Below are 25,791 nucleotides of genomic sequence, written 5' to 3' on the forward strand. Positions count from 1 at the left end.
AGGTATATATTACTGCTTCTGTGTGTTGTGGTGTATATTTTTGTAATTGTAAATTTATCATAAGTTATGTTATTTTGAGTCATGTTATTGGATTGGTTTTGGAAATGAACAGTTGCTTCTTTGAATTGAGTAATTTTGGGTAAGATGGCAAAATCATTCCTAACTTTTTTGTTCTTCTAAGGCAACATGAAACAGTTATACCCAACGAGCTCCCGCTGATTCAGGAGGTCACCACGACGCTACGGGAATGGTCTATAATATGGCGGCAGTTATATGTTGTAAGTATTCACGTAGAAAAACTATTTACAGTATTACGTGGTTTGCGTGAAGAGTGATGATCTGAAGGTTAAGATAGGAAGTAGGAAGAATCTGTTAATGACCTTCCCTTTCTACTGCTTCTGAAGGCTACTTCAAAACTAATGTTGTAAAGCTGTTCAGCATCTTCTGGGTCATGGCACAAATCCCAACTGCTTCTTTTGGGTGTCTTCTCAAATACTGTGTATTTCTTATGCAGAATCAGGTTTCTGTAGAGTGATACCTTGATCTAGCAGTAATTTTTTTGAGTAGTTAGGACTGGCTTGACTGAAAATCCTTTTTCATGGGGTACTGCAGCTTGCAGATTATCCAGAATACATTGGCTTTAAAAGATATTTTAGGTCTTTCTAAGTCTGTGGATGAATGTATTAAATGAAGAAAAGTCAGTTCTGAAGACAGTTCTCAAGCCTGTCACTCTACATTATGAGAAACTTGAATTTCCAATGTCAAACTTGTGGGTTGAAACCTCAGTCTTTGAAAATGCATCAGTATGGATCTTTATCTGGCAGTATTCTTGTACTTAAAGTTGATTGTTTTAAATTTATCCTGACCTTGCTTGAATTTAATGCCAATTATTTTCATATACTTAAGTTTAAGTAGGCATGTGTTAACGTCTCTAGCTGATGTCTACAAAAGCTTGTAAAATTCAAAGCTGTATTTTTACATGTGCTCCTCCTAGATAAGAATATAGTCCTAGAATTTTTGAGTAATAAACATTTACATTGTTGGGGTAATAGAAAAATACAATAGTCATGAAAGTACACAGATGAAAATACTCATAAGTATGGTTTAAATATTGTTCAAATGTTAAAATGCAGTTCAAATGCAAGGTACCCTAGCTGAGACTTCTTATGCTTTCATTGTGCTCTTACACAATGAAGGAAAACAGTCTCACATTCATATTATTTTGTTAAAATAGGGTTTAATGCAAAATCCCTATCTCTTAAGCATGTCTGAAATTTTGCTTCTACCGTAAAAGTAGTTATGTCATGTAGAATGAATGTTTTACAAAAGTGTGTTGCTGAGAATGTGGGAGAGGAGGCTATTACTCTAGACATGTGGAAAAACTAGAGATAGCAAGGAAATGAAAATTTACTTTTTTCTGTGCCTGGTTTATGCCTGGTTTACTTTAAAAAGATATTTAAAGGTGGATAGAAACCAGAATTGCTGAGCAGCTGATGCAGTATCCATTGCAGCCAGTGAAAAGTTTCCTGTGAACTTACATGGCTTTGAATTGCATCTGTGAAAATACAGTAAAGAGTGCTAAAAACATAGTATATTAAAATAATGTAGTGTTGAAGTAGATGATGGATAATACATTGTATGAAGAGAGACAGAGGGAGGTGGAGTTTCAATGTGGCATAATACTAGAGAGCTGATACATTGAGGAGCAGGGAAGAAATAAATGGAGGTAGAAGCACCCTTGGAGGAACAGAATCTGCAGAAGGCAAAAATATAGAAGAACTGGAACTAGGTAAGCAAAGAGAGCCAAAGTAAGGGATTTTTTGAGTAAGATCCCTGATATTTTCTTCAGTAATTCCTACTTGGAGTGTGGGACAGTGGAAAACTAGAGTTGAGTAGATTCAGTTGTTTGCCAATTCGGTCAGTATAGTGTTTACCAAACATTATCTGCGTTTACCCTGGGTTTCACCGCTCTGTGTTACTGCGAACAATGAGGATCGCGGTTTGACCCAGTGTCGTTCTTGGGATTACTCTGAGTATGAAAGGTGATATTTCTTAATGTCAGAGAAATATCACTTATACAACTGCACAAAACTGGGTTGCTATGCACGTACGATAAGAAAGGAGGGACGGTAAGACATTGTTGGAAGTTTTCTTACCAATTTTTGTGTGTTTTCTTGTAGCAGTAATTTTTTATGAAATTACAAAATTCCCGTAATATAGGAATCATTTTGTTCTAACCGTTAACACGTGGTATCTCATTTGTATTGTGTATTTGCTTCTATAAAGAAACAAGCAGCTAAACGGTGCTGCTGTGCGCTGTTAATAACTTCGAATTTGAGAGCAGATAGTGTGTGATGCCACCAGCGGTCTCGGTTTGGGGAAGGAAAGTGTGCCAGTCCCTGTCGTGCTCTCAATACGAGTAGGTTGATCACTTGGTGAGCTTGTTTGTAGTTTGTATCTCCAGGGTATCTGTACAAGTTAACTGCATATGGTCCATTGCCAAAAGGAGACTTGTTGCACGGGGATTGCCTTTTCAAGGGGGATTTGGTTGCCTGGAGGTAACAGGCTTCGTTCAAATCGGTCCATTTACAGACTTCAGAAATCATCCAAAGCCACGTGATCCCCATGCTTTCATATCAGAAATCATTCCGCTTCCGCAGTTATCCCAGTGTTCAGTCCATAATTTGTCTGAGTAATGAGTAGGTACCTAGTTTTGATTTGCAGATAATAAAGGAAGTGCCATGTTCTTCATCTTACTGGTTTGTAATTGCCTGCAGCATAGAAAATGGTGAACCTCTTTCTTAGGGGAATTTGTCTGCCTTTAGCTTCCAGGCATAGGTGCCTGTTGTGTCTTTCTCTGCCACATTAAAGAGCTTTTAATAACTGGTATTTTCTCTCTGTGAAGGTTCTCACACGCTGTAATCAAGTCAGCTGCTTGATAATCTGAACAGACTGCAGTCTTTACGTTTCACAGTCTGGTATTTTTCCCCGTGCCTCTGTGTTACTGTGTTCTTCTTCTGCACCTTGTGCAGTTTTGTTGTCTGTATGTATAGCAGAGAATTGTAACTCTATTTTAATTATTTAGTAATTCCAATTGCTTTTGGTCAAATAAGGCCTGGGTATAGTTCAAATGAAGACAGCTGTGCGTAGCCTGAATAGTTCGTTGATGTAGGATGCTTGGGAAGATGTAGTCTCTTCTGGAGTGAGTTGGACTAATGGCTTAGCTGGAATCTGAGAGTTAGGAAGGCAGTAGGAGAGTGTATCTGGGCGAGACCAAGCACTCAGAGCCTCAGTTTCTTTGTCTGTAGGTGTCTTTCCCAACCAAAAAGAAGACTGTTGTTCTGCAATTTCCATTGTGCACAGGGTTGTTCATGTGCCGCGCTAAAGCTGGGGCCACTGTTTAAGCCAATGTGTCTAATCCTGTTTTGTGGTTAAGGAGTTAATCTTTGGTTTTACAGTGTGTGTGTATATATGGATGTGCATACGTGTACATAATTGAAATGTTCTGGAAAAGATGCTTCTTCTGTTATAAGTATGGAACTTTGTCGCTCTGCGTCCTAGCTTAGCTGTGCGTTGCTGAAGAAAGTTTGTGTGTGCTGCTGTGTGCTACTTCAGAGCTGTAGTTCCAGGCCTTATAAACGGTTAAGGTATCTGACTTTCTGTGAGGTTTTTGCTTTCCTATTTTTTTCCATCCTTCTGCAGGTGTTGTTACCTGTGGACTTTTAAGATACTGAGGAATTTTAAAGTATTATTTTGAAGCTTTAACTAGAAAAAAGACTCTCAAGCAGGTATGATGCACGTGGGATATGGCAGAACCTAAGCCTCTTGCTGTTAGTTCACCGTTTTTAGTCCTGTTCAACTCAGTCTAGTGGATCCTTGGATAAAACTGCTATATAAACCAAAAAAAGATGTCTTTTACCTTGGAAGCTTGTTCTAAATAGATTATGATCCAGGTTTTAAGGTAACATAAGCATTTACATTTATTTACATACCTTATATTTGATGTTCTGTACTAGGGAAAGTTTGACTCTTGTTTTAGAGCTAACTGTAGATTTTAACCCTTTGAAACTCCTGTTTTATGATTTTAATATACTGTATCTACTTAAAAGATGCTCAGTAGACTTTATAACTAACTCTACGTGTTTTTTTTCCCCTCTTCCAAACAGCAAGATAACAGAGAGATGTTTCGTAGTGTACGGCACATGATATATGATCTTATTGAATGGCGATCTCAAATACTCTCTGGAACGTTACCACAAGATGAGCTCAAGGAACTGAAAAAGAAAGTGACTGCCAAAATTGATTATGGAAACAGGTTTGTGAACAATATATTACAAGTGTTTCCATTTAAAAACAAATCAGCTTGGTATTGCATATTAGCTATCAAGTACATCTTACAGGATTCTTTTACTCCTGTACTTATGCAGTTGTAATAGTACTATATTAACAGTGTTTTAATAGCAAGATGAAGGAAGAGGGAAATTGAATATAACATCTTCTAAATGGAGTAAAATTATAATATACAAAGTAGAATTCATATATTATTGTCACTTGCTTGATGACTTTATCAATTCGATATCGGAATAAAGCTGTGATTTTTAAGGTCGGTTGAAAAGTGTAAGTATTGCCTCCGTTCAAGCTGTAATTTAAACTCTACTCGCTTCTGTAGCGTGTAACTGTTGTTGCCTTCTCAAAACCACCAGCTGTGTGTGCCCTGAAGTTACTTATGCTGTAATGTGATGTTGAAGGATTTGGCTCAGAAACAGAGTTTAAATCACTGTTTCTCTGCTTATGTCGTATGCAGCTTGTGCCAGAAGATTACCAAACAGATTTAATAAAAGGAAATATCTAGTCAAGATGACAGTGGAAATTGTGAAGTCTTTAAAAAAAATTACAATAATATAGGTTGCATACATCAGATATGTCAGTAAATTAAATGTGTTAACTCTCGATTATCGGATAACATCCAAACAGGCATCTGGATTGAAGCAAAGTGTATTTTTAAAAAATACAAGTTGTAGGTTACAAGTTGTCTATATGATTATGACTTTCCCTTTCAATTAAAAGTGGGGAATCATACCCTTCTCTCAAAGAAATCAGGAAATTGTTTGAAAAAGTGTTTTGAATACTGAAAGAGAGCACTGTAGTACTGTGCACCTGGGGACTGAAATTATTCAGCAAACCAATCTTTAAATGCCCTTGTGATGTAAATAATTCATCAGATTTGAGCTATTTGTGCTTTATTTCTTAAGAACTGCCCAGCTTGCAATATTTCTGTTAATGTATTTTATCTGCAAAAGCTGTAATTAAAAAAAAAAAAAATCAAAAATAAAACCCAGTAACTCCATTCAGTAAGTAATTCAGCATTTATAATCTAAGATATGGACTGCTGTACCCCAGCAGACAATTAACCAGATGTTATTGATATTATTTGTTTGGCTACTGTATTTTACCATCTGGCTAAGGAGTTGGTTAAAGTTACTCTGAATAACCTCCAGATGCTCAGTGTTCAAATACAATAGAACATCTTGTGCTGTGTTTTATATTCATACTGTTCTGATGGACTAATTAAGTGATCAGAACATTCTCTGTAGAATATGGGAGAGAACTGAATTTGAACTTCTGAGTAAATATTCACAACTAAAAAGATGCTACATCTTTCTAATGTAGTCATATATTCACTCTTGTCTAAAATGAATGCGAGTGATGATTTCAATATCTGGACAGAAAGAATTCGTTATGCATTTCATAAATATTTGCTGATCTAATTAGAATCCTAACTTTTCCTGTTTTGTGAATTACTGATTTGTAAATATGGTTTTCCTATAAATAAAGGCAACAATTTCATTGCATATTGTTGGAATACCTGATGAAATAAAAGCAGTCTTATTTTTACTTCTAATGTGCATCTGAAATTGAATCAAATAATTTTGTTATGAAAACATATTTCTTTTTCAGTTGCAACAAAACTGCAAACAAACTGGACATTTAAGAAAAACTTCATTCCCTCCCCCTTCCCCCCCGCCCCGTGTCACTTGTATGTGAAAGGATGAAACAAAGGAATCAAAGGAGTGCTTGATCCTACTCACTTGGCGATCTGTGCAAACGTTCTTGTCCTGTTTGTGCGTAGTAGGCTGAGTCATTTTCCGAGTGTCTCTTCATCTGGTCCAGCTGCACGTCTTCTGCAGAAGGACTCTGCTTTTGTTCATCCAGGCCACACAGCTGTGATACCGGTAGCCAGTAGCTGGATCCCCTGCTCTGGCTGCTGTCCAAAAACCAGTAATAGGGAGCGAGAAGATTTTGCCTGCTTTTCTCTTTGGCTTCAGTGATGAAACCACTTTCTCACTAGAATGTTTTTCTGAGCTTGATGGCCCAGGGATGCTTAGGAGTTTTGTGATGACCAGGTCTGGTTACAGAGCAGAGCTGAGGAGGTGTTTCTTAACAGGCTGCTGCAGCCCTCTGGGACTTGTCTGAGTGATGCTCGTCCACCTTTGAATTAATGCATTGCAACTGAAGAGTTTTCTGTACTGACCCTACTCAAGGCTTTGTCTCAGACCTCCAGGTTTCCCTCTTGTTAGGGAGTGGCAAGGAGTGATCCTCTCAGTACATGAACGTCTCCATCTGCTAAAGCTCGTGTTACTCTTTTCAAGTGATTGAAAGTCATGTCCGAAGGGGGTTTACTCTCAGGTAAACTATGAACCTCCATGTGGTGTATTACATCCTGCAAGTTTGAGTTAAGCTCAATGATAAAACACTTCAAAGACTAAGTTTCAGCAGCACTATCATGAGAGGTGACTACGGAATTAGAAGATGATAACTTTTGGGACCATATGTATTGAAAGGGAGTTGGAGATCAGTCTTAGGTAAGTTAGGTAGAGAAATACAGATCAGCCTAAGCTTGAATCTTTTATCTGCTGACAATGCAGTATTAAAATGGAAAAATGTGGAAGATTGGACTTGATTATATTCTTGGACTTGATTATGAGTGGATTTGATTACGGTGGAAACCCTCCTTTCTGTGGAAATAATGATGTTAACACCACGCTGACAGAAATCTCGCTTCTGCCTTAGAGAAACATCTTGTGTGTTCTTGTACTTTGTGGATTTTTGGGAAACATGAATATGCCTGTTCAGGAGGAGGCTGTGAAACGGGACGCAGATTTGAACTGACCAATTTGCATGTGGTGTGACTATAGATGTTTGTTCAAACTGTTAAATGAACCGGAGGAGAAGACAACATTTCTTGCAAGTTTAGTTGTTTAAGAAATTGCTTCTCCAGCTTTTCCACTATTTAAATTAGGCTTTCTGGTTTTCCTCCGAAACGGATGAGGAATATCCATTTACATCAGTTCTGTGTGTGCTGTGGGGAAATGTGACTTCCAGTCAGGGATGGGTATCTCATGGGTTGATAGTGTGTTAAGTTGTTTTATGGTAACTTTTTCTAGCCCATATCAGGTGTGCATGAATTTCACATTAAACACTTGGCCTTTTTTTCCCCAGCATGAGCATTGCTTGAGCATTGTTGATTCACAAGTATGTTTTATGTTTTTCTATAGAATTCTTGATTTAGACCTGGTTGTTAGAGATGAAGATGGCAATATTCTGGACCCAGAGCAGACCAGCACAATTAGCCTTTTCAGAGCACATGAAATAGCTTCCAAGCAAGTTGAAGAGAGACTGCTGGAGGAAAAGGTAAGATACACTATGCCCCTGTAGCTATTCTTTGAAACATAGCTCTTGTAAACTAATCGATCGCTATTGCAAGAGTTAGGATTGAAAGAGTTGCTATGTTTATGAAGAGCTGTCAGGCTTAAGATCTGTGAGTACTTGCATGTCTTGGGCTGTTTGATTACCTTTTTTTTTCTTCCTTTAAAGGAATGCTTATTAGAATTTACAGTTACGTATCAATACGTTGTATTAATGAATCAGCTATGTTTGTGTGTTAATATGCGAGGTGCAGAGACTACTGTCTATGTAGCAAATTTGTGTCTTAGGTTGTGGTGAGGGGTTATTTTTGAGACTCAAGTAGAATACTGTGCTCGTCATGTTTTTGCGATTTTTTTGGTATGCCAGTCCTGAAAACTTCTTTGTCGAATTACAGTGAGCAAATTTAAAGACTCTCCCAGATTTAAGCAGTCAGCTTCTTTGCAATTCAAATTTTATTTTTTTAAAAGAAAAAAGGCTTATGTTGTAAAGAATGCTCCCAGTGTCAGGAACGCGATATTCCTGAGGAATGGCTCGTGAGTCCACCAGTGCAACTGAATTACTGTGTCCTGCTGAGTTGTAGTGGGCCATAGACAGGCTCACAGCCCATAACAAACTTGGTGTGAAAATACACTAGTTCAATCCCATTTAATCTCTACTTACATATTAAACTAATACATTTTTGCATTCAAAGTTTTTTCTGTGTCCCTGCCTCAAACAGTTTCGGCAGTTGTACCCCTGCTTTCCTTTTGTTTCCCTGAAAATGCTTTCTTCTTTTGTAGTCTCCCACAAATATAAAAAGTACAATAGGCAGAACATAGGTTTATTGTCCTGTCTCTTCTCTCTGCACCACTTACGGTATTTTAAGGGTAGGGTTGTAGTGTTTTTTGCACACCAGCTGATGTGCAGGAGCTTAGAAAACCTGCGGGTGTCCAAGCTTCAGGTTTTGCAGCTTGGTACTCTTGGCCGGAAGGGAATTTGGGCTATTTCCGTGGATTTTCGTTGAGGACAGAGGAGCCTTTTGCTATTTTGCACGCTCCCTGGAGCGATGGCTCTCCCTGAAGGGAGAGACACGGACCGAGCTCGGTGGCTCTGTGCAGTGGGGAGCTCTCTTGGCACCTAGTCTCTGCTCTCTGGGCAGCATCTTGGTTTCTTGGTCTTCTCCTGCCTCTATCATCTGCTCTTGCTCCCTCCCCTTTCTTTTGTCCCATGTATGTTCCTCCCTTCCACCTAGATAAAATAGTTCATGGAAGTTTTAGGTAAAGGATGAGGTGCAATAACCTGTAGAAACTGTAGAGCTAGCACTGTGCTCTCTCCCCTCTCTCCCAGTACTCTGCAGCTGCCTTAAAAATAGCAGAGACAGCAAAGAATGATCTTCCTTTTTTATCAGGTATTTCTGAGGTTCTGTGTTTTGCTCCATTTGTTTAGTGTTTTTTTTTTTTTCTTTTTTTTTAAAATAAGTGAATAAGTCTCTTTTTGCTGATGGTATGGGACTTCATGATAGGACTTAGGACAGACTGCTTTTTCTGAATCTAATATAAACGAAGATGACTGGAGCAGACACTCAACAGACAGCCCCTGCTTTTTCATCTGGCTGAAAGGTTTTAGGAAAAATGTTTTATAATGGTTGGAGATTCGTTAGACAAAGTTAAATTTAAAAGTTTCTTCTGTTCTTGAATTACAGTCTCAAAAACAGAATATTGATATCAACAGACAAGCCAAGTTTGCTGCCACTCCTTCGTTTGCTTTATTTGTAAATTTGAAAAATGTAGTTTGCAAAATAGGAGAAGATGCTGAAGTCCTTATGTCTCTCTATGATCCACTGGAATCAAAATTTATCAGGTTAGTGTCTTCCATCTCTTGCACTGCGTGTACTCCCTAGTCTGCACTTAATCCGTTTTAGTAGTAAGGTAGTTTTGCAGGATGAGGGGGCTTAGGGTTAAATTTCTTTGAAATGCGTAGGACGAGGTGATCTGGGAAGCTACAATGCAGCAGCCCTTCAGTGTCTTGCTCAGCACAGCATTGGGCAAGTCCCTCCAGCTGGGGAGCATCTCAGAGTCACACCGTTCCTTGTCGCTTTGTGTCTTTAAGTGCAGAGCTTAAGTGAGACACGAACACACCTGCAAGGCTTTGTGCACTCACCCACTGCAGCCTTGACAGTAATCTGAGTTAGATTACTAGATTCCTCCCTCCCTTAAAGAAATTCCTGTGCTTGTTGCTGGAGAACTGCTTTCTTTTATAAATTATATGCAATAAGTAAAATAGCAGCTGTCTACTAAATAAATATTCATTTGCTTAGGATAGAGATTGGGTTTAGAACAGTCTTCTGTAAATCCCGAAGTTGATTTTATATGTTTATGTTAAAGGAAGCTGTTTAAGCAAAAAGTTCTCAAAACATTGTTCTTTCAGTGAAAACTACTTGGTGCGGTGGTCAAGCTCTGGACTCCCCAAAGATATAGACAGATTGCATAACCTTCGAGCAGTGTTCACTGTAAGTGCACGGGGTTGGTGAAGTTTACAAAGTTGGAAGAACTTGTTTCGTATCTTGTGAATAATTGAGGAATTTAATGATTTGTACTTAAAAGTGTGGAATTACCTCTGCAGGGTATGGTCCTGGCGAAGATTAGTGCGAGACATTTCTCATAAGTGACTCCTAAAAATGCTAAACACCTAAGTTTCTCCTCTTCGGTATTTGTGAAGTTTTAACTTATTAGAAATGACTTATTAGAAATGATTTGGCTTCCAAAGCAATTAATTTGCACAGAATTCAAGATGAGACTTTAAGTACTGTTATGAAAGTTCTTTTACTGTGAGAATAATTTGCTCTGGTGCTAGAGGCTAATATGACAAAAGCAAATTCTAAGCAACAAACTTCTTCTGTCTTCTAAAATAGAACTTGAATTTCAGTTAGTCTAAAGTAATCTGAAGGAACTAATATTTCCTAGGACCTTGGCAGCAAAGACCTGAAAAGAGAGAAAATCAGTTTTGTCTGTCAAATTGTGAGAGTGGGCAGAATGGAACTGAGGGACAACAATACGAGAAAACTAACCTCTGGGCTACGGCGGCCTTTTGGAGTAGCAGGTAATTTTTTTTGTGTGTGTTAGATCTGTCTATGTTGCATTTTGTGGTTACACAGAAAGTTGTGTGAGAGAATCTCCTGTAGGATTGTATAAATTCAAATTTGTTCGTGGTTTAATCAGACTTATCATTCTCCTAGAATTTCCTGTAGCTTTCAGGAATTGCAGTTGGCTAGAGACTACAAAGCTAGCAAGGTGCAAGTCCTTGTGGTGGTTCTGAATAGGCAAGAATTTGAAGATACAAAACTAGAACTAACAAAAATTCTTATTCATGTTAAATAAGTCAGTTCTGTTTCTTTGGATGTTTAGTGTTTATTTGAAACTAAACGTTGTTCTACTCTCTGATTCTGAAATTGCACTTTTGCAAGTGACTTGTAATAGAGATGGAGTTACTGTTTTCCAGTCCCCAGTGTATGCCAGTGTATTCAAAACCGTTCTTCCTGTGTTGATCGTTTAATTCCGTACACTTTGTTCTTGTTTTCAGTAATGGATGTTACTGACATAATTAATGGAAAAGTTGATGATGAGGACAAGCAACACTTCATACCATTTCAACCGTAAGTAGGGAGTAGCTCAAGGCATGAGCAGAAGTGTTATAAAATCAGCTTCTGAAGTTAATCTTTGGATTGATACAAGTGTTCCGTAGATACCCTGAAGTTAATAACTTATTTCTGTTGGAAATTTTATCTTGTGCAGTACTTACTAATATTTCTTCATGGTATTTTCCCATTATTTATAATAGTGATAGCTCCAGAAAATTATGTTTTTTAAGGCCTGAGTTTAAAACATGCATTCTCTGTTTTGTTTTCTTGTTTCTTTTTGTTTAAAGATGTCAGGGAGGTAATGTGTAAGAGGACCTACTTAAAATAGTTATACTGCTTGTTCAAATCTGGCTGAGATTGCTAATGATCAGCAGCGTTGCCAGTGTCCATTACTGATTATTTCTGTGGAATGAGTTAATGATAACACTTACCCTTTTCTTGGTAGCTGATAAAATTTCGTGGTAGGGGCCACAGTAACTGCATACAAGCGAAGATTTAAAAATGTGAAGAATGACTGGAGTCTGTTCTTCAACTTTATCATAGGAGACTTTTACCAGAAACCTGAAGTATTTTGGCTGGGTGATGAGGGAGAAGATTTGTCCACTGCACATACCTGTTATAGTTGCTGTACAGAAACAAAGTCCAGTCCCTTAGGTTGACCTGGTCTTATTTGTAGTCACCCAAAACTGCATACATTCCTGTACCAACTCCAAGACTGCTGACATGAAGCGTGGGTTTTCTTTTCTTTGTTTGCTTGTTTTGATCTCTCAGAAGTATTGGCCAGAATACAGAATGATAAGAGTTGTATCCACACTGTTTAGTGACTTTAACAGTAATTGAATTAGCTAATAATAAATGTAGAGGTTTTTTTGGGGGTGGGGGAAGAGAGAGAGAGAAGAAAAAAGTAAAATATTTAGTGCATTATGTGAAACTTAGTCACGGTGTCCCTGTAAAGTAAAATAAGTACTGATATCAGTATTTCAAGTACGATCAATTTGGACTTCAAGCCACAAAATCATGCTAAGAAGTACAGGTTAAATAGTCTGAATTTTTGTGAATATGTAGATATATGCATAAGTATTCTTAATTTTGAAAGAAGTATTTTATATATAAAAGCTTATTAACTAAGGAGACTGTAGCAATATTCAGTTCCATCTGTAGTTCATAGGGTTTTTTCTGTCAAGTGGGGGAAGGCAGAAGGGATAATTTGAATGCATGTGCATAAAATGTGACTGTTTAGTTTTACCGTTGCATGAATAATAGACTGCCATCTCTTCAAAACAGTAAAAGATAAAGTTACATTAACTAAGGTCTCTCATTAATGTACTAATGGATATCTGGAGGGTTTTAACATTAAAAAAAAAAAAGGTTGGAATAATTTAATATCGAATTAATTTTACTTTAGAAAATAGTTCTAGTTCAAGACGTCTTACAGTTTGCAAGAGCCTGTAGGGATACTGAGAGAGCTGTAAGGTCTGCAGGCGCCGTAGGGAGCGGAGGTGATGTATGCCTGATGTCGGAAACCACTTCATTCGTGTATGACAGTGTCAATGGAGTGGTACAGAGGGTGTTAAACAATGTGACAATTAGAAGTTTAATGTTATTTTTAAAGGGAAACGGAGGCATTTGGGGAAGAGAGCTTTCATATTTGTTTATTGTATGGTAAACAATAGCAAGCTAATTTTTTAGTGCGGAAGTATGTGATGAAAATGAATCTTTGAATCAGACTGGATGCTAATGGAGCATCTAGTTTTCTGCTCCATTAAAACTGATTTATTTTTTCTGTGTATATAAATCAGCTTTTTGAAAAGAGGTACAATGTAATTTTTTGCTATAATAAATTAAAATATCTTTCAGGGAGAAGTGTATACCAAACAGTATGAGTAATGTGCAAACATGCAATGAATACTGGTGTCATTATTTCTAATGTAGACTTAGGCTATATATACGAGCCACATTTTTCTTCCCCATTTCATGCTTTGCTTCTGTTGTACCACATGCGATTCTGTTTCCATATCTTTGTTTGTTTGTATTCATTCACTAGCCACCAACACAATGGCTGTCAAAAGCACTTGGCGAGATTATTTAAATGACACTTAATGCTGCTTTTTATTTATAGACTTCATCTTTTCATTTATTCATCAAATTTAACAAAATGTTTGGGTTATCTGCTTTTCTTGTCCTATGCCATTTCTGTGAAATTTTTAGTAGCTTTTCCTTCAAACAGTATGCACTGCTGCTTAGTTTATAATTGTAGAAGTGACCCTGATGGTTTTTCAGGGCCAGTCTGCTATGTATCTATTGTAGAAAACCTGCCTGTATGGGTTTTCCCTGCTTAACAGGGGATTCTCAGGTGGGAGACATCCTTGCTATGCTGATGCAGTATTACTGGGACCTGTGCATGCGTGTTCCTGAAGGCAGAAGCAGCAACATGAGTTTGCTGTACTTCTCTTTAGTAGATCAGCATTTTTCTGATTAATGATCTTCCTGTGTCTTTCTTGTTACCTTTCCTGTCCTTTGTCTTGCGTTGACTAATCAAAACTCTTTGTCACAACTATGATATGATCTTTTGTGTTCCCTTGTTACTGTGACTTCTGGTTTTCTGTGACCCTTTGTTTCCTGGTGTTGGTCGTCATGTGCATCCTCCAGGCTAGCGTTGGATGACGCCATTCGACACAAGCAGCTGAACATATCATCCCGTTTTTCACCCAGGGTGGCAGGGGAGAATGATTTCCTTCAGACTGTTATAAACAAAGTGATTGCTGCTAAAGAAGTTAACCACAAGGGTCAGGGTATGTACTGTTCTTTATATAAACTGGCATATGGAAAACTTCTTACTGCTTGAATTGCAACATGTGATTACTTTAATTTGGTTTCCAGGGTGCATAATATTAATTTCCCTTGTTTGCTCTTCTTTAGTCCCAGAAAACGTACTTGCGCTCTTTCTTTCCACTCTTTCCCATCTCCTTTGTTCCTTTCTGCTATTTCCCCCCTCCATTTTTTTTCTCCCACCTTCCAGTGTTAACTTAGCTGAAGTTGTCTGTCTTTGCGGTGTCTGTAACTTGGACAACTTTATATTTCTACCTTCCCCACGTAGTATATTTCTTTATTTGAAACAGTGGTCAAGGAGATGGGCTCTCATGCCCTTCAGCTTGGGACATTGGTCTCCTCATGTTGAAGGAAGAAGCGCTCTTTGCCTTCCTGCTTTTTCTCCTTATTTTTCCTATTAGCAACCGCATTCACAGCAGTTGCCTCTCTGTCAAGAAGACGAGGGAATTACTCTCGTCAGAGCTGATACCGGTTTGTGCTGTGAGGTGGTAAGGACAGCCGCAGAACAAGACAACCCCGTTGATTGCCTTGTCTTACAGGCTGTTAACGTCACTGTTCATAATTCAGTGTACGCTCTGCTGACATGAAATTGAGTTTGCTTCCAAAGTCTGTTTTTTGCATACAACACTTCTTGCCTGTGATAGGCCTCCCAGTTAAAGGGAATTGTATCCTAGTTAACACTGTACTGGCTTCAGTCTCTTTTTGGTCTGGATTAACGTGCCATTAGGCATGCAAACGCAGAATTTCCAGTTAGCACTTCACCTGTGAGTATCTGTGGTGTTTGTAGGGGTATCTGAACAATAGATAAAAGGAAAACCATCTCCTTTTAGTGTTGATTTTTAGTAACTTATAGTAAATAAAAAAAAATCTTAATAAATTGTTGATTCCTTAAATTATCTATTAGCTAAATGGGAAAATCTAGACATACTCTTTTTTCCTATTTTCAGCTGCCACTGATGTGTATTGTAAGGGAGGAAACGCGGTGAGACTTTTTTGATTCATTTCAAATTCTTTGCCTAAAAAAAAAAAAAATCGACCAAACAAAAAGGATGAAGCATAGTTGCTTAGCCAGTCATTGTAGGTACGGTTACTATTTAATGACATAGCAGCTGTTGGGGCTGCCTCTGGCAACAAGTCAGCTTTTACAGCCTTTTATAAGATATTTTAATAGAAAAGAATGTTAGCTGCCAAATGTATACAAAATGAATGCCTAGTTAATTGTGTGTGTAACGGGATAACCCACAATTTGGATGATGATGAAGACTTTTTTTTTTTTTATTTTCATAGATTTTATTTTAGGACTTTTTCCTGAAAATTGCTGCTGTAATTTTCATGCTTAAACTTAATTGCCAGTCAACTTTACCAACTGTGTAAGAACTCACTCTTTTGTTTCTGTATCTCTTTCTGTGACAAGCATGCCTGATGTTAGCTGGCAAGCAGTGGCACTTTCTGATGGTAAAGTGAAAAGTGTAAACTGTGCAAATCTGCTGTAGGGGTAAATCTGCTTCTTTGAATTTAGTGCAGTAAAAACAACTTATGGCGGGGAGTGATGAGTCAGTTCAGGGTACATATCAACTGTTGGTGCTGTCTTTATTGGTAGCTTGATATTGGTTTGTTGTAATATTTCTTCGGTTCTTCCATTCTAACCGATGTTGCCACTTCTGTTTTTTTCTCTTGTGGAAGATAAAACATTTCATTAGAAAGAGCTCCTGAGGATTTCGGAGGGTAGATACAAGCTGGAGGCAATCCTATTAATGGCTTAATAACCATATTTCTACAAAACCCTTCGTGTAAGACTTCAGTGATAAGAGAGCCTATTTTTCAAAATGCTGCGAGGAAGAGGGAGTCCTAGTTCCCCTCCAGCTTCATCTAAAAGGCACTATAGGCTTGCTTATGTTTTTCATACAGCTTCAGGGGGTCCAGCCGATGTCCAAAGATTTCAGCTTCCTTTTTCCAGTTTGTATGATCCGCCAACCTGTTTTTCCTCTGAATGAAGACCTGATACAGTGAAGCCTTTAGGCTCTTACTGAAATCTTTGGCTTTAGTAAGCCTGTGCACAGGAGCCTGCCTGCATCTGCGTTAGAACATGCTGTTTCAGAAGTGTGACCTGACTCTGTCTTGCCAAGAAGCCTCCTAGATGGTACTGCTGGAAAGTGCACACTACAAAGGCATGACTCCTTATCTTGCACAGGTTTCCAGCTTCTCTGTTTCTTTTAAGTAGCCCATCAGCTTCAAGGTGTGGATTTTTTTTCCCCCAAAAAAGTCTGATATAATCAAACTATAGTGAAGTGTACTCTACTCATATTTCTGTTTGAAGAGCTCTATTTTTATTTAGAGGTCTGTCTTAAATGCATACTTTGAATGTTGTAAAGTGTAATTTTTGTAAGGTAAAAATATTTGTAAGTATTTTTCTATAATAACTAGAAAAACCCACAAGTTTAACAATTGTGTTCTTTACACAACAGGTCTGTGGGTGACTTTGAAACTTCTTCCAGGAGATATTCATCAGATTAGAAAAGAATTTCCACACTTGGTGGATAGGTCCACAGCTGTGGCTCGGAAAATGGGGTTTCCTGAGATAATTATGCCTGGTAAGTATAAACTACTGTATTGGGATCCTAGTAAGAATAATGTTTTCATGTAAGCTAAAATAAAGGTGGTGATCTGAATTATATACTTTCAACAGCTTTGTTTTGTCACTAAAATATTTTTATTTTTGATTGCTTCCTTAAAAAAGGAAGGTTTTAAAGTTAAATCCACAAGAACATTGTGTTGACTGTGTTAGTGCACGTGGTTAAGTTTCAGTAAGTGTATATTTCATTTGTTACCTGTTTTTAAAGTTTTGCCTATGCTGTGGCTGAATCTTCTTCGCTATTGGCAAAAGTTCAGAAAGGAATGAAGTAAAATGTATGTTTGAGTGAAGAATTAAATGGATTCAGTGTTCTTTGCAAGTGTGTGAGTTGTGTGCCCAAGAGCAGGGAGCCATTGTGTTGAATTAACTTTGCTTTGTTAGCTTTTAACCTTCTTTAAATACTTGTACATACGGAAGCTCTGGTGCGGGTGGGGAAAAAAACAACCAAAGTATGATGTACGTTGGAAATACAGCATCAAAGGATCTAGTCTCATTTAGTCTACCTCATGTTATTTGCTTAGCAAGGACATATGTAAAATGCATCTTCTGCAATGAAGCAAAACCAGAAAGTAGATGAGATGTTTGGAGGAAATAGCTTGATTCAGAGATATGCAAGTGTCTTAAAGTTGTGCTGGATTTGGATAATATGTTTGAAAGAAAGCCATGTGTGTGTGTGTGTATATATATATATGTATATATATATACATATGTATTTTTTTGTAGATATTCAATTCTGGTGTTTATTTACAAAAAACAACTTAGTACTTCTCAAAACAAAAGCAACTTTATCCATCAGATACTTCCAGAAAAATTCCTGAGTTCCAGCCCTGCCTATAGTGGCTAACTGCATTTCTCTTGTTTTCAAATATATCCAATGTGGTGCAAGTGCCTCAACATCTCTGCTTGTTGTGGTATGTGGCACGTAGATCATCTGTCTCATGAAATTACTGAAAATCACCTGTTTCTATGCTTTCAACATTTCAATTGAATAATCTTGTAGTAAGAGAGTTTTAAGACATAAAGCTAAATATAACCCCTCCTTGCATTGCCCCAAGCAGTGAAACTGTCAAACCATCTCCAACTTTAAAAATTAAACAGACATCTGTAAACTGTTAACTCTTTTTTTTTTTTTTTTTTTTTTAAATAAAAAAATTTAAGGTATCAGTTTTTGGGGATAAATTAATGACAATATTGAAATTCATCCTTTCAGGGTAATACAGAGTTAAAATTAGTAATGATAAAAAAGAAAATGGAAGTCTGGTGAGATGTTTTTGGAGTAATAGAGTATTTACTGTTAATAATGACATGACATTCTTCCACTTCAGAAACATTTCTGGTTTTTTTGATTCATCTTGGTGCACTATGCTTTTATAGATCGCATCTTAGAAATCTTAGCCCAGTTCTAGCTAAACATACCCTTTTTTCACTACTTTTAGTCTTGCATGTTCAAGATGATGTGGCTTTTTAATGTTTTGCTGTATATGTGTGTGATTATCCTTAAAATGTCGTGGTCATTGGTTCTGCGTGTTGTTGGTTTCACAAACTAGCAAGTGCAGTCTGTGACAATTGGGAAGAACTTTGTCCTCGTTTTTCTTTTAGGTGATGTTCGTAATGATATCTATGTAACATTGGTTCAGGGCGACTTTGACAAAGGCAGTAAAACAACAGCGAAGAATGTAGAAGTTACAGTGTCCGTTTATGATGAAGATGGCAAAAGATTAGAGGTATTAACCAAGCTGTCATCTGTGGGGTTGTTGTGTGGGTGTTTTTTTTCTTTGAACTTCTAATATTCATCAGTTTGAGCCTTTTTGACATCTTTCTAGATGTTTGTCAGTATAAATGCTTACTTTGATTTACTTTGATTTGCAACAAAGTTTTATAATTTGTCATAACTAAATACATTTTGTGATATTAATATATGCTGTTTGATACTCATTGTAAGAGGAGCTCTGAGCGTGGGTCATCCTTTGACCTGCTTGCTAACTTTCTTTTTTTAGTGAAAAAGTAGAGTTTGAGACAGGTGTAAACCCTTTCTCTTTTGTTTTTGTTTTCAAGAGTGTTATTTTTCCTGGTGCGGGTGATGAAGCCATCTCAGAGTACAAGTCAGTAATATACTACCAAGTAAAGCAGCCTCGCTGGTTTGAGACTGTAAAGGTATATAATGTTACATTAACTTTCCTGGGTTAATGTGAAATGAATATAGATTTCAGTGGAAGGTCTTGAAACACAAAACTAGGGATATTAATGATTGTGACCATGTTTAGTAGGATAAAAGGAGTAGGTAACTAAGGAAGGCATTCAGAAACTGCTAGAAAATAGATTTGACTTTTATTGTATAAAGAATTTCATCCTTTTGATCAAGACGACTGTTATGGGGGCATTCAGACATCTGTTTAGGAGTGGATTTACTTTATTTCCAAGACACTGATGTACAGAAGCAGGATATTTAAGGTTAAAACATAATTGCCACTGTGGTGAACTCGGTGTTTTGGGATCTGGCTCATTGTGCTTTAAGCTTGCTAAATTTGCTCAGCCTAGTAACACTTTAGCTTAAGTGCCTGGTTTTAATACGTGAGGCTGATGTTAGCTTCCGAAATATATAATGTCTAGCTGTAATCTGTGGAAGCAATGTCTCTGTACTGAGAAGACCTATAGCTATTCCTTCTACCCACCCCTGCATGCTGGCCTTTCAAGACCAAAGGTCCTCTTACTGCACGTGGAGCCAGAAGGTCACAGAAACCTAGGTGTGGAGCTGAGGAGCAGCAGGCAGCCCACAATCTGAAAGCAGTTAAGAAAATAGGATTGCTCTAGCCAAATACTGGGGGGAGAAGGTTGGGAGTGTTGGTTATGTCTGTGTTTTGTTTTGTTTTTTGTTTTGTTCCCCCCCCCCCCCAAAAAATTTTTTTTTGGAAGTTAATGGCCTTCAATAGCATAGAGGGCAAGGTGAGAAAAGAAAACAATAATAATAATAAAAAAAGATGGCAGTTAGTAATTGACCTGAATTGGTGCGAGTTTCTCTAGACTGTTGTCATCAGTAGTTATGTGTGGATCAGGTGGCACATCCATGTGACCTGGGGTATCTACAGATCTTGCTGGGGAACTTAGCAGGTTTGCTTCTTTCCTTCTGTTTCTTGGGTGCAAGAATAGTGATTTTATTTATTTATTTATTTTCCTGGGGAAATCATGACCTCTCAAGGTCTTACATGCAAAATTGAGGCTGGTCCTTATCACTAAGTCTTTGGAAAGAGCCAAGCCTCTTACTGAAAAGCATGAGAAAGCTAAAATAGTAGTTGAAGATGCAGGACTGACTTTCAAAGCATCTAGATGAAATTTGATAGTGGTAGAAGCTGTTTGAAGATACAGTATTCAGTGCTTTTTTTCCTCCTTTGTTTCCCCTTTTCCCAATACGTGAAGGTTGCAATCCCTATTGAAGATGTGAACCGCAGTCACTTAAGGTTCACGTTCCGTCATAGATCATCACAGGACTGTAAGTAATTCAGCCTTTTCATCACGATTCTTGTCAGTGTCCAGTGCTAAAGTCCGCAGAAATGAGCATAAAGTTCCTAGTTGTAGCAGACTATTGTAATTGTTTTTAGTGTGGGGATGATGTGTATTTTTCCTGCTTATTTTATATTAAGATCTGAACTTCTTTTTCCTTTGCAACTTCCTCCTCACTCTCAACCTTTGGCCTCATCTTTTTCCTTTCCTGGCATCATCTTTTTCCTTTCCTGCACAGTTAGTTCTCCAAGTCAAATAAAAGGGCTAGTGAATAAAGCCTTTCCGTTAGCAACTGAAAGGGCTGTGGTATTGCATATCCGAGAGGTAGGATGAGTAGAGCAGTAGTAAAGAAATCTAACAGTACTGTGTGCAAAATGGAACTGCTAAAGAGAGGCTACAGCAGGCTTAACATCAATAGTTGCTGCCCTGGCTATCGAGAAACTTGGTTTCCGCTTCTGGTTGTGACATTGACTTGTGGTTTGTTTTGAAGTAATTTTGATCTAAAAGATATTTGAGAGCTTGTGGTTCACCTTGACTTTCTTGTAATGTGGGAGGTAGCTGAGATCTTTTGAGTTGCTGAGAATCAAACCAAGACAGCTAGGTTTTTTTTTTTTAACAGTTGTTTTATTAGTAGTATTTGGGAGTCTTACGTTGGTTGTGATAATGTTCATTCCACATAGCCATTACATTGCGATTGTCTTGCTTGGTATGAATGCCTTTCAAAATCTGCAGCAAAACTTTTTGCTGCAGAATAAGTATTAATCAGATGTCCACTGCATGATTTTTAAGGTTTGTAATATTTTCCATGCATGTGTGCTGTGTTCTTCCATAGTAGTTATTTAATTAAAGCTTTATGTTTTCTAAATCAGTCATTAATAAATGATTTACTTTGCTTATACTAGCAGCTCTCATTCCATTAAAATATGTACAGATAATGAGTGTCATAGTTATGGCTGTGGACTACAAATTACTAGAGTAAGACAAATTTAAAATGATGCAATAGTTTAGGTTGGTTACAATTAAATATTCATTATAGACTGTGCCTTTGGGTCACAGTGCTTTCTCATAGGCTTCTTGGACTATCTCAAGTCGATTGTACTTTCCTTCTGCTTTTATTTCTCATTGTACTTTGTGGTTTCTGTTTACCCCATTGCCTTTTTTTTTTAACTTGGCTGTGCAGTGGGTCAGCTTTTGCAAGCTTAAGCACTCCAGCCATAGGTATGGATCAAATTCCTGTTTTGGCTCTCGGGTTCCCACTCTGAATGACAGAGCCCAGATGAGGTCTTCATTGCTGGTCTTTAAATCATTGTTCTAGTTACAAAGCACTGCCATTCTTTTAAGTCTGAAAGACGTGGGCATTAAAATTGCATCAGTTTTTTTTCCTTTTTTCAAGTTGCCTCAATTAAGCTCTCTCAATAAACAGATTTTAGACATATTAAGCATTGGTTAAGCTACTATTGGTGTGGTCAGGTTCTTATGCATTTATTTTTCAAATTTTTGGTTTTATCTTACGTATAAAAGATCCTCTCCTAATTTCTTATACCTTTTTCTCCATTTGAGAATCTTTACCGTGGTCATGCACTTACACGGTATCCATTTTTTTTGAGATTTAGGTGGAGTGTGTGTACTAAATACTTAACTACGTTTTTGTTTATTTTTAACAGCCAAAGATAAATCTGAGAAAATATTTGCCCTAGCATTTGTGAAGCTCATGAGATATGATGGAACAACTTTGAGAGATGGAGAACATGACCTTATAGTTTATAAGGTAGAATTTTGAGATACTTTAGTCTTTCCATGATAGCCAGAGGAGTGTGAGCATTATTTACTTTTAGTGAATTACTTTGTTATGCATGAATTTCATTGTAACTGTGCAGAAAAATATATTATAGAATATTATATTAGATCAAGCAGCTAAATACCAATTCTTATGCAGTTGGCTTATCTGGCAAATTGATGGTTAAACCTTGAATGTGATTTTCTGGGGATGCTTTAATGGTTGAATTTCCAAGGCTTGTCACTGCATCTTACTTAAGTACTTATGTGGAGAAGAGTTGCTTCTTCAGCCCTCTAAATGTCACATCTTGACTCCAAGGTGTAGATAGGTTAGTGATGAATTTGTACCCTTAAAGACCTCCTGGATACGTCCACTTCTGGAGCAAACCTAAGAAAATACAGTGTAAAATCAAAGTTTTATTATTACCAGGGCTTTTTTCTAGTTTTTCTTAATTACGTTTCGTATTGCACTTAAAACACTGCTGCAGGCAGAAGCAAAGAAGCTGGAGGATGCCTCTACGTATTTAAGTCTGCCATCCACTAAAATAGAATTGGAAGAAAAGGGACACTCTGCTACAGGGAAGAGTATGCAGAACCTTGGAAGCTGCACCATCAGCAAAGACTCCTTCCAGATTTCTACTCTAGTTTGTTCAACAAAACTGACCCAGAATGGTAAGTTCATAGAACTGCTGAGCTTCTGTTCCTTGCAATTTGAGAGGAGATGTGTGTGTTGACTTTTTCCCTTTTCTCTCCTCCTTCACCTGCGTGGACTTGTTGGTTGTGCGATATGGAGTGTTGGATGAATTGTCTGGACATGACACAAGCATGTGCCGAGAGTGTGGTATCCGACCTGTGCGCTGCCTGTGTGCTTTCTTTTGCTTCAGAACGGTTTATGTCTGTATGATAGCAGAGCGTTTCCATACCCATTTAACCTAGGCTTCTTCAGTTTGCCGTGTAGTTGAGACTTGTGCTGAAATATACTGAACACCTGCTTGGCAGCATTTTACTTGTGTGGATGTGAGTAGCACTAAGGGAAATGAGTGGTGTTCCCTCGTGTGCTCCCTCCCAGGAGTAGATAATGTCATGGCTGTGGTCCCAAATAAGCTGTTTTGTGAGATTTACAAGGTGCGATATTCTGTATTTTCTGTGTGGCCTAAAGAAAGCTTTGCCATCTTCTCGTGTTTGGCAGAAGATATGTGAACAGGAGAGGACAGGAGGATTTAGAGGGGGCCTCTACCCAGCGCAGAGCACTAGGATTGGGGTTGACGTATTTTGTTCCTTTCAAAAACTGCCTTACATACATTTTTCATCTTTGTCAGCTGGCTGCCTGCATCTAAAGCCTGTAGAAACGAGAGCTCATGGCAGCCACCAAGGCAAATATTTCACATAGCCAGCCTGCGCCCTCTCTTTCCTTTCTGTGCTTAGTTGCCATGGAGCGATCCGTTGTTCTCCTCGCTGCACCAGAAGGAGACTCGGGAGTGTGGGTGGGTCATTCAGAGGCGAGTGAGTCATTCGAGGGAAAGGGATCGCTCCTTGGTGACTCACGAAAAACGGGGGCTCTGGACAGACGGAGCAGCCGAGCGCGTCGGCTGTCGAGGCTCTGGGTGCGGAGGGATGGGAGCAGGGGGTAGCTGCTGGGACTGGCGGCTTGATGGCTGCTTTGTTCAGCCCTGTCCAGGGAGGATGCTTACTCGGCTCATACGACTTCCTAGTCACCTCACAGTTTTACTGCAGTCTTTTCAGCGATATCTCTATTAAAGCACATTCTAGGTATTTCGTATTCAGAGCACATCAGATTCACTGCAGTCTGGCAGTCTTGTAGCCCGAGAGGATGCTTAGCAAAAATTCAGAAGTAGTTTTGGAATTCCATTGCAAATATGGAATCGTATCTTCACAATAAAGCAGTGATTTTGTGCTTTGGTACAACACAGAACCCAGCACGTGGAACTGAGCTGCTTACTGCTTTTTGTTTGTCACTGAGATTATTAGAGGTTTTTCCCCAGCGTTTCCTAATGCTTATTAGTATTTAGAAATATTTCATAGTGGTCAATATATCGACTTTGCTTTCACAGAAGATATATTACTAAAATTAAGACTGAGAGAAAGTTTTTGTGTGTAATTAGCATAAAATTTGCTTTGGACTTTTGGTCTTTATTTAACGTTACTGATAATTACATTGTCTGTGAAACTTCCTAGAGGTGAATCTTTCAAAGTATTAGGATGTTACTAAACAAGATCACCACTTATTCTTAGGCAATGTAGAAAGGGGATAAAAAGTATACTATTAAACTCCTACAGATCTCATTTTTCACCTAAAAATTGGCAGTGCTGTTCAGATTGTAGTTTCTGAAGCTGATTTTTACTCCTGTTGAATTGTTAGCTAATATTGTTACTTTAAATTTTTTTAACGACAAAAAAATCATGATTATGTTCATTTACCAAAATGGTTATCAAAAGGAGAAAGTTATGTTTTGGCCCACCTACAATATTTGTCCACCTACAATATTTGTTTCACCCTTGGTAAGCATTTTAGAATTGGCTATAAAAGCTTATTTTTTGTAATTTTGAAAGTTAGCAAATCATGCAGATTTTTCTGCATTGCATTTGTTGTTGCAGACTGTCCTTCTGTGTATAGGTTCTTTGGATACTCACTTGATTTCCATTCTTTAAGAACAGTAACCTATAAATGTTGCTTTTCTATTAGTACCTTGTGTCCTTTGCGTCTGAAAGGTCTCCTAAATAGTAAAATTTGGCACTGATGAGACTTTAGCTAGTTTCTTTGAGAGAACATGATTTTGAGGTATTTACTTAGTTAACATTTGAACAGGTGTTAGTGATTCATGGCAGAATGCATTAGTAGCAATAAATTGTCTCCTGGCCTTTTCTTAGGTTTTGCAATTCATTTTGAGTAAGAGCAGCAATGTAAGCTCAAGAGAAGAATTAACCCCTTCCCCCCCCCCAAAAAAAAAACCAAACAAAAAACCCCAAACCAAACCAGCCAACCCAAAAACACACTTCCCCCACCAACCTGATGAATGAGGAAGGAAATCAGCTCTTTGCATGCAAACATGCTCTTCAGCATCACTTTTAACTCATGATGAGATTGTCCTCCCTTGTCAGCTGAGGCAGAAGAGAATGTTCTTGCCATATCTGGAGGACTCGGTCAGTATATACCTCTCTTTATTCTGCTTTCAAGACTTCTTAACAGGTAGATCCTTTATGGGCTGAAGAAACACTGTGATGTAAACACCAAGTATATTTTTATGCAAGGTAGTGGAGTCTTTATCTTAAACCTCTGGAACTTAAGGCAGTGTGAAGCTTGCATCAAACGATAGAGACCTCCGTGTTCAGGTAATGATCAAGAGCACCACTGTCATGTAGTGTCTTAACAGGCATAGCAGCATTGGGTCCCCTGTCTTCTCTAGGGGTCCGGCTGTCTCTTTACTGCATGCTTGCTTTGCCACTGCTGACATGTTGGGGGTTCTGACCACATTAGCGGTCACCCCAAGGTGGTTTATTTTAGGCTGGAAATGAGACTTGATCCCATATGTTCCCAACTGCAAGGGGATATCCCGTAACATCTCAGTAGATCTGTTTGTCTGCAGGAAGAAACGTTGGACCTTCTGTTCTTGAGGTGAGTGGGATAGCAAGGTCTGTTTTGGACCAGTTCATGATGTCATGGCCAGGTCAGGGGTGTGTGTAGATGTGTAATTTTGCTTTCGTTCTTCTGAGT

At 38.1% G+C, this 25,791-nt stretch overlaps 1 protein-coding gene across 2 annotated transcripts in view; it reads left to right on the plus strand.

Moving 5' to 3' along the window:
• DOCK1 (dedicator of cytokinesis 1) overlaps positions 1 to 25,791 on the plus strand; it is a 299,358-nt gene that overhangs the window by 32,813 nt on the left and 240,754 nt on the right. The window contains exons 5-18 of one of the 2 annotated variants that reach the window (XM_026115844.2): positions 182 to 278; positions 4,167 to 4,315; positions 7,557 to 7,692; positions 9,389 to 9,546; positions 10,114 to 10,195; positions 10,650 to 10,785; positions 11,266 to 11,338; positions 13,973 to 14,115; positions 16,618 to 16,743; positions 18,384 to 18,508; positions 18,840 to 18,938; positions 20,199 to 20,271; positions 21,947 to 22,050; positions 22,547 to 22,730. In XM_026115844.2, the coding sequence (XP_025971629.2) occupies positions 182 to 278; positions 4,167 to 4,315; positions 7,557 to 7,692; positions 9,389 to 9,546; positions 10,114 to 10,195; positions 10,650 to 10,785; positions 11,266 to 11,338; positions 13,973 to 14,115; positions 16,618 to 16,743; positions 18,384 to 18,508; positions 18,840 to 18,938; positions 20,199 to 20,271; positions 21,947 to 22,050; positions 22,547 to 22,730 (1,685 nt within the window). The remainder of the gene's footprint in view (positions 1 to 181; positions 279 to 4,166; positions 4,316 to 7,556; positions 7,693 to 9,388; positions 9,547 to 10,113; positions 10,196 to 10,649; positions 10,786 to 11,265; positions 11,339 to 13,972; positions 14,116 to 16,617; positions 16,744 to 18,383; positions 18,509 to 18,839; positions 18,939 to 20,198; positions 20,272 to 21,946; positions 22,051 to 22,546; positions 22,731 to 25,791) is intronic. The other variant, XM_026115845.2, reaches the window with a different exon arrangement.

The sequence above is a fragment of the Dromaius novaehollandiae genome, chromosome 6 (assembly GCF_036370855.1).
Source record: "Dromaius novaehollandiae isolate bDroNov1 chromosome 6, bDroNov1.hap1, whole genome shotgun sequence".
NCBI lineage: Eukaryota > Metazoa > Chordata > Aves > Casuariiformes > Dromaiidae > Dromaius > Dromaius novaehollandiae.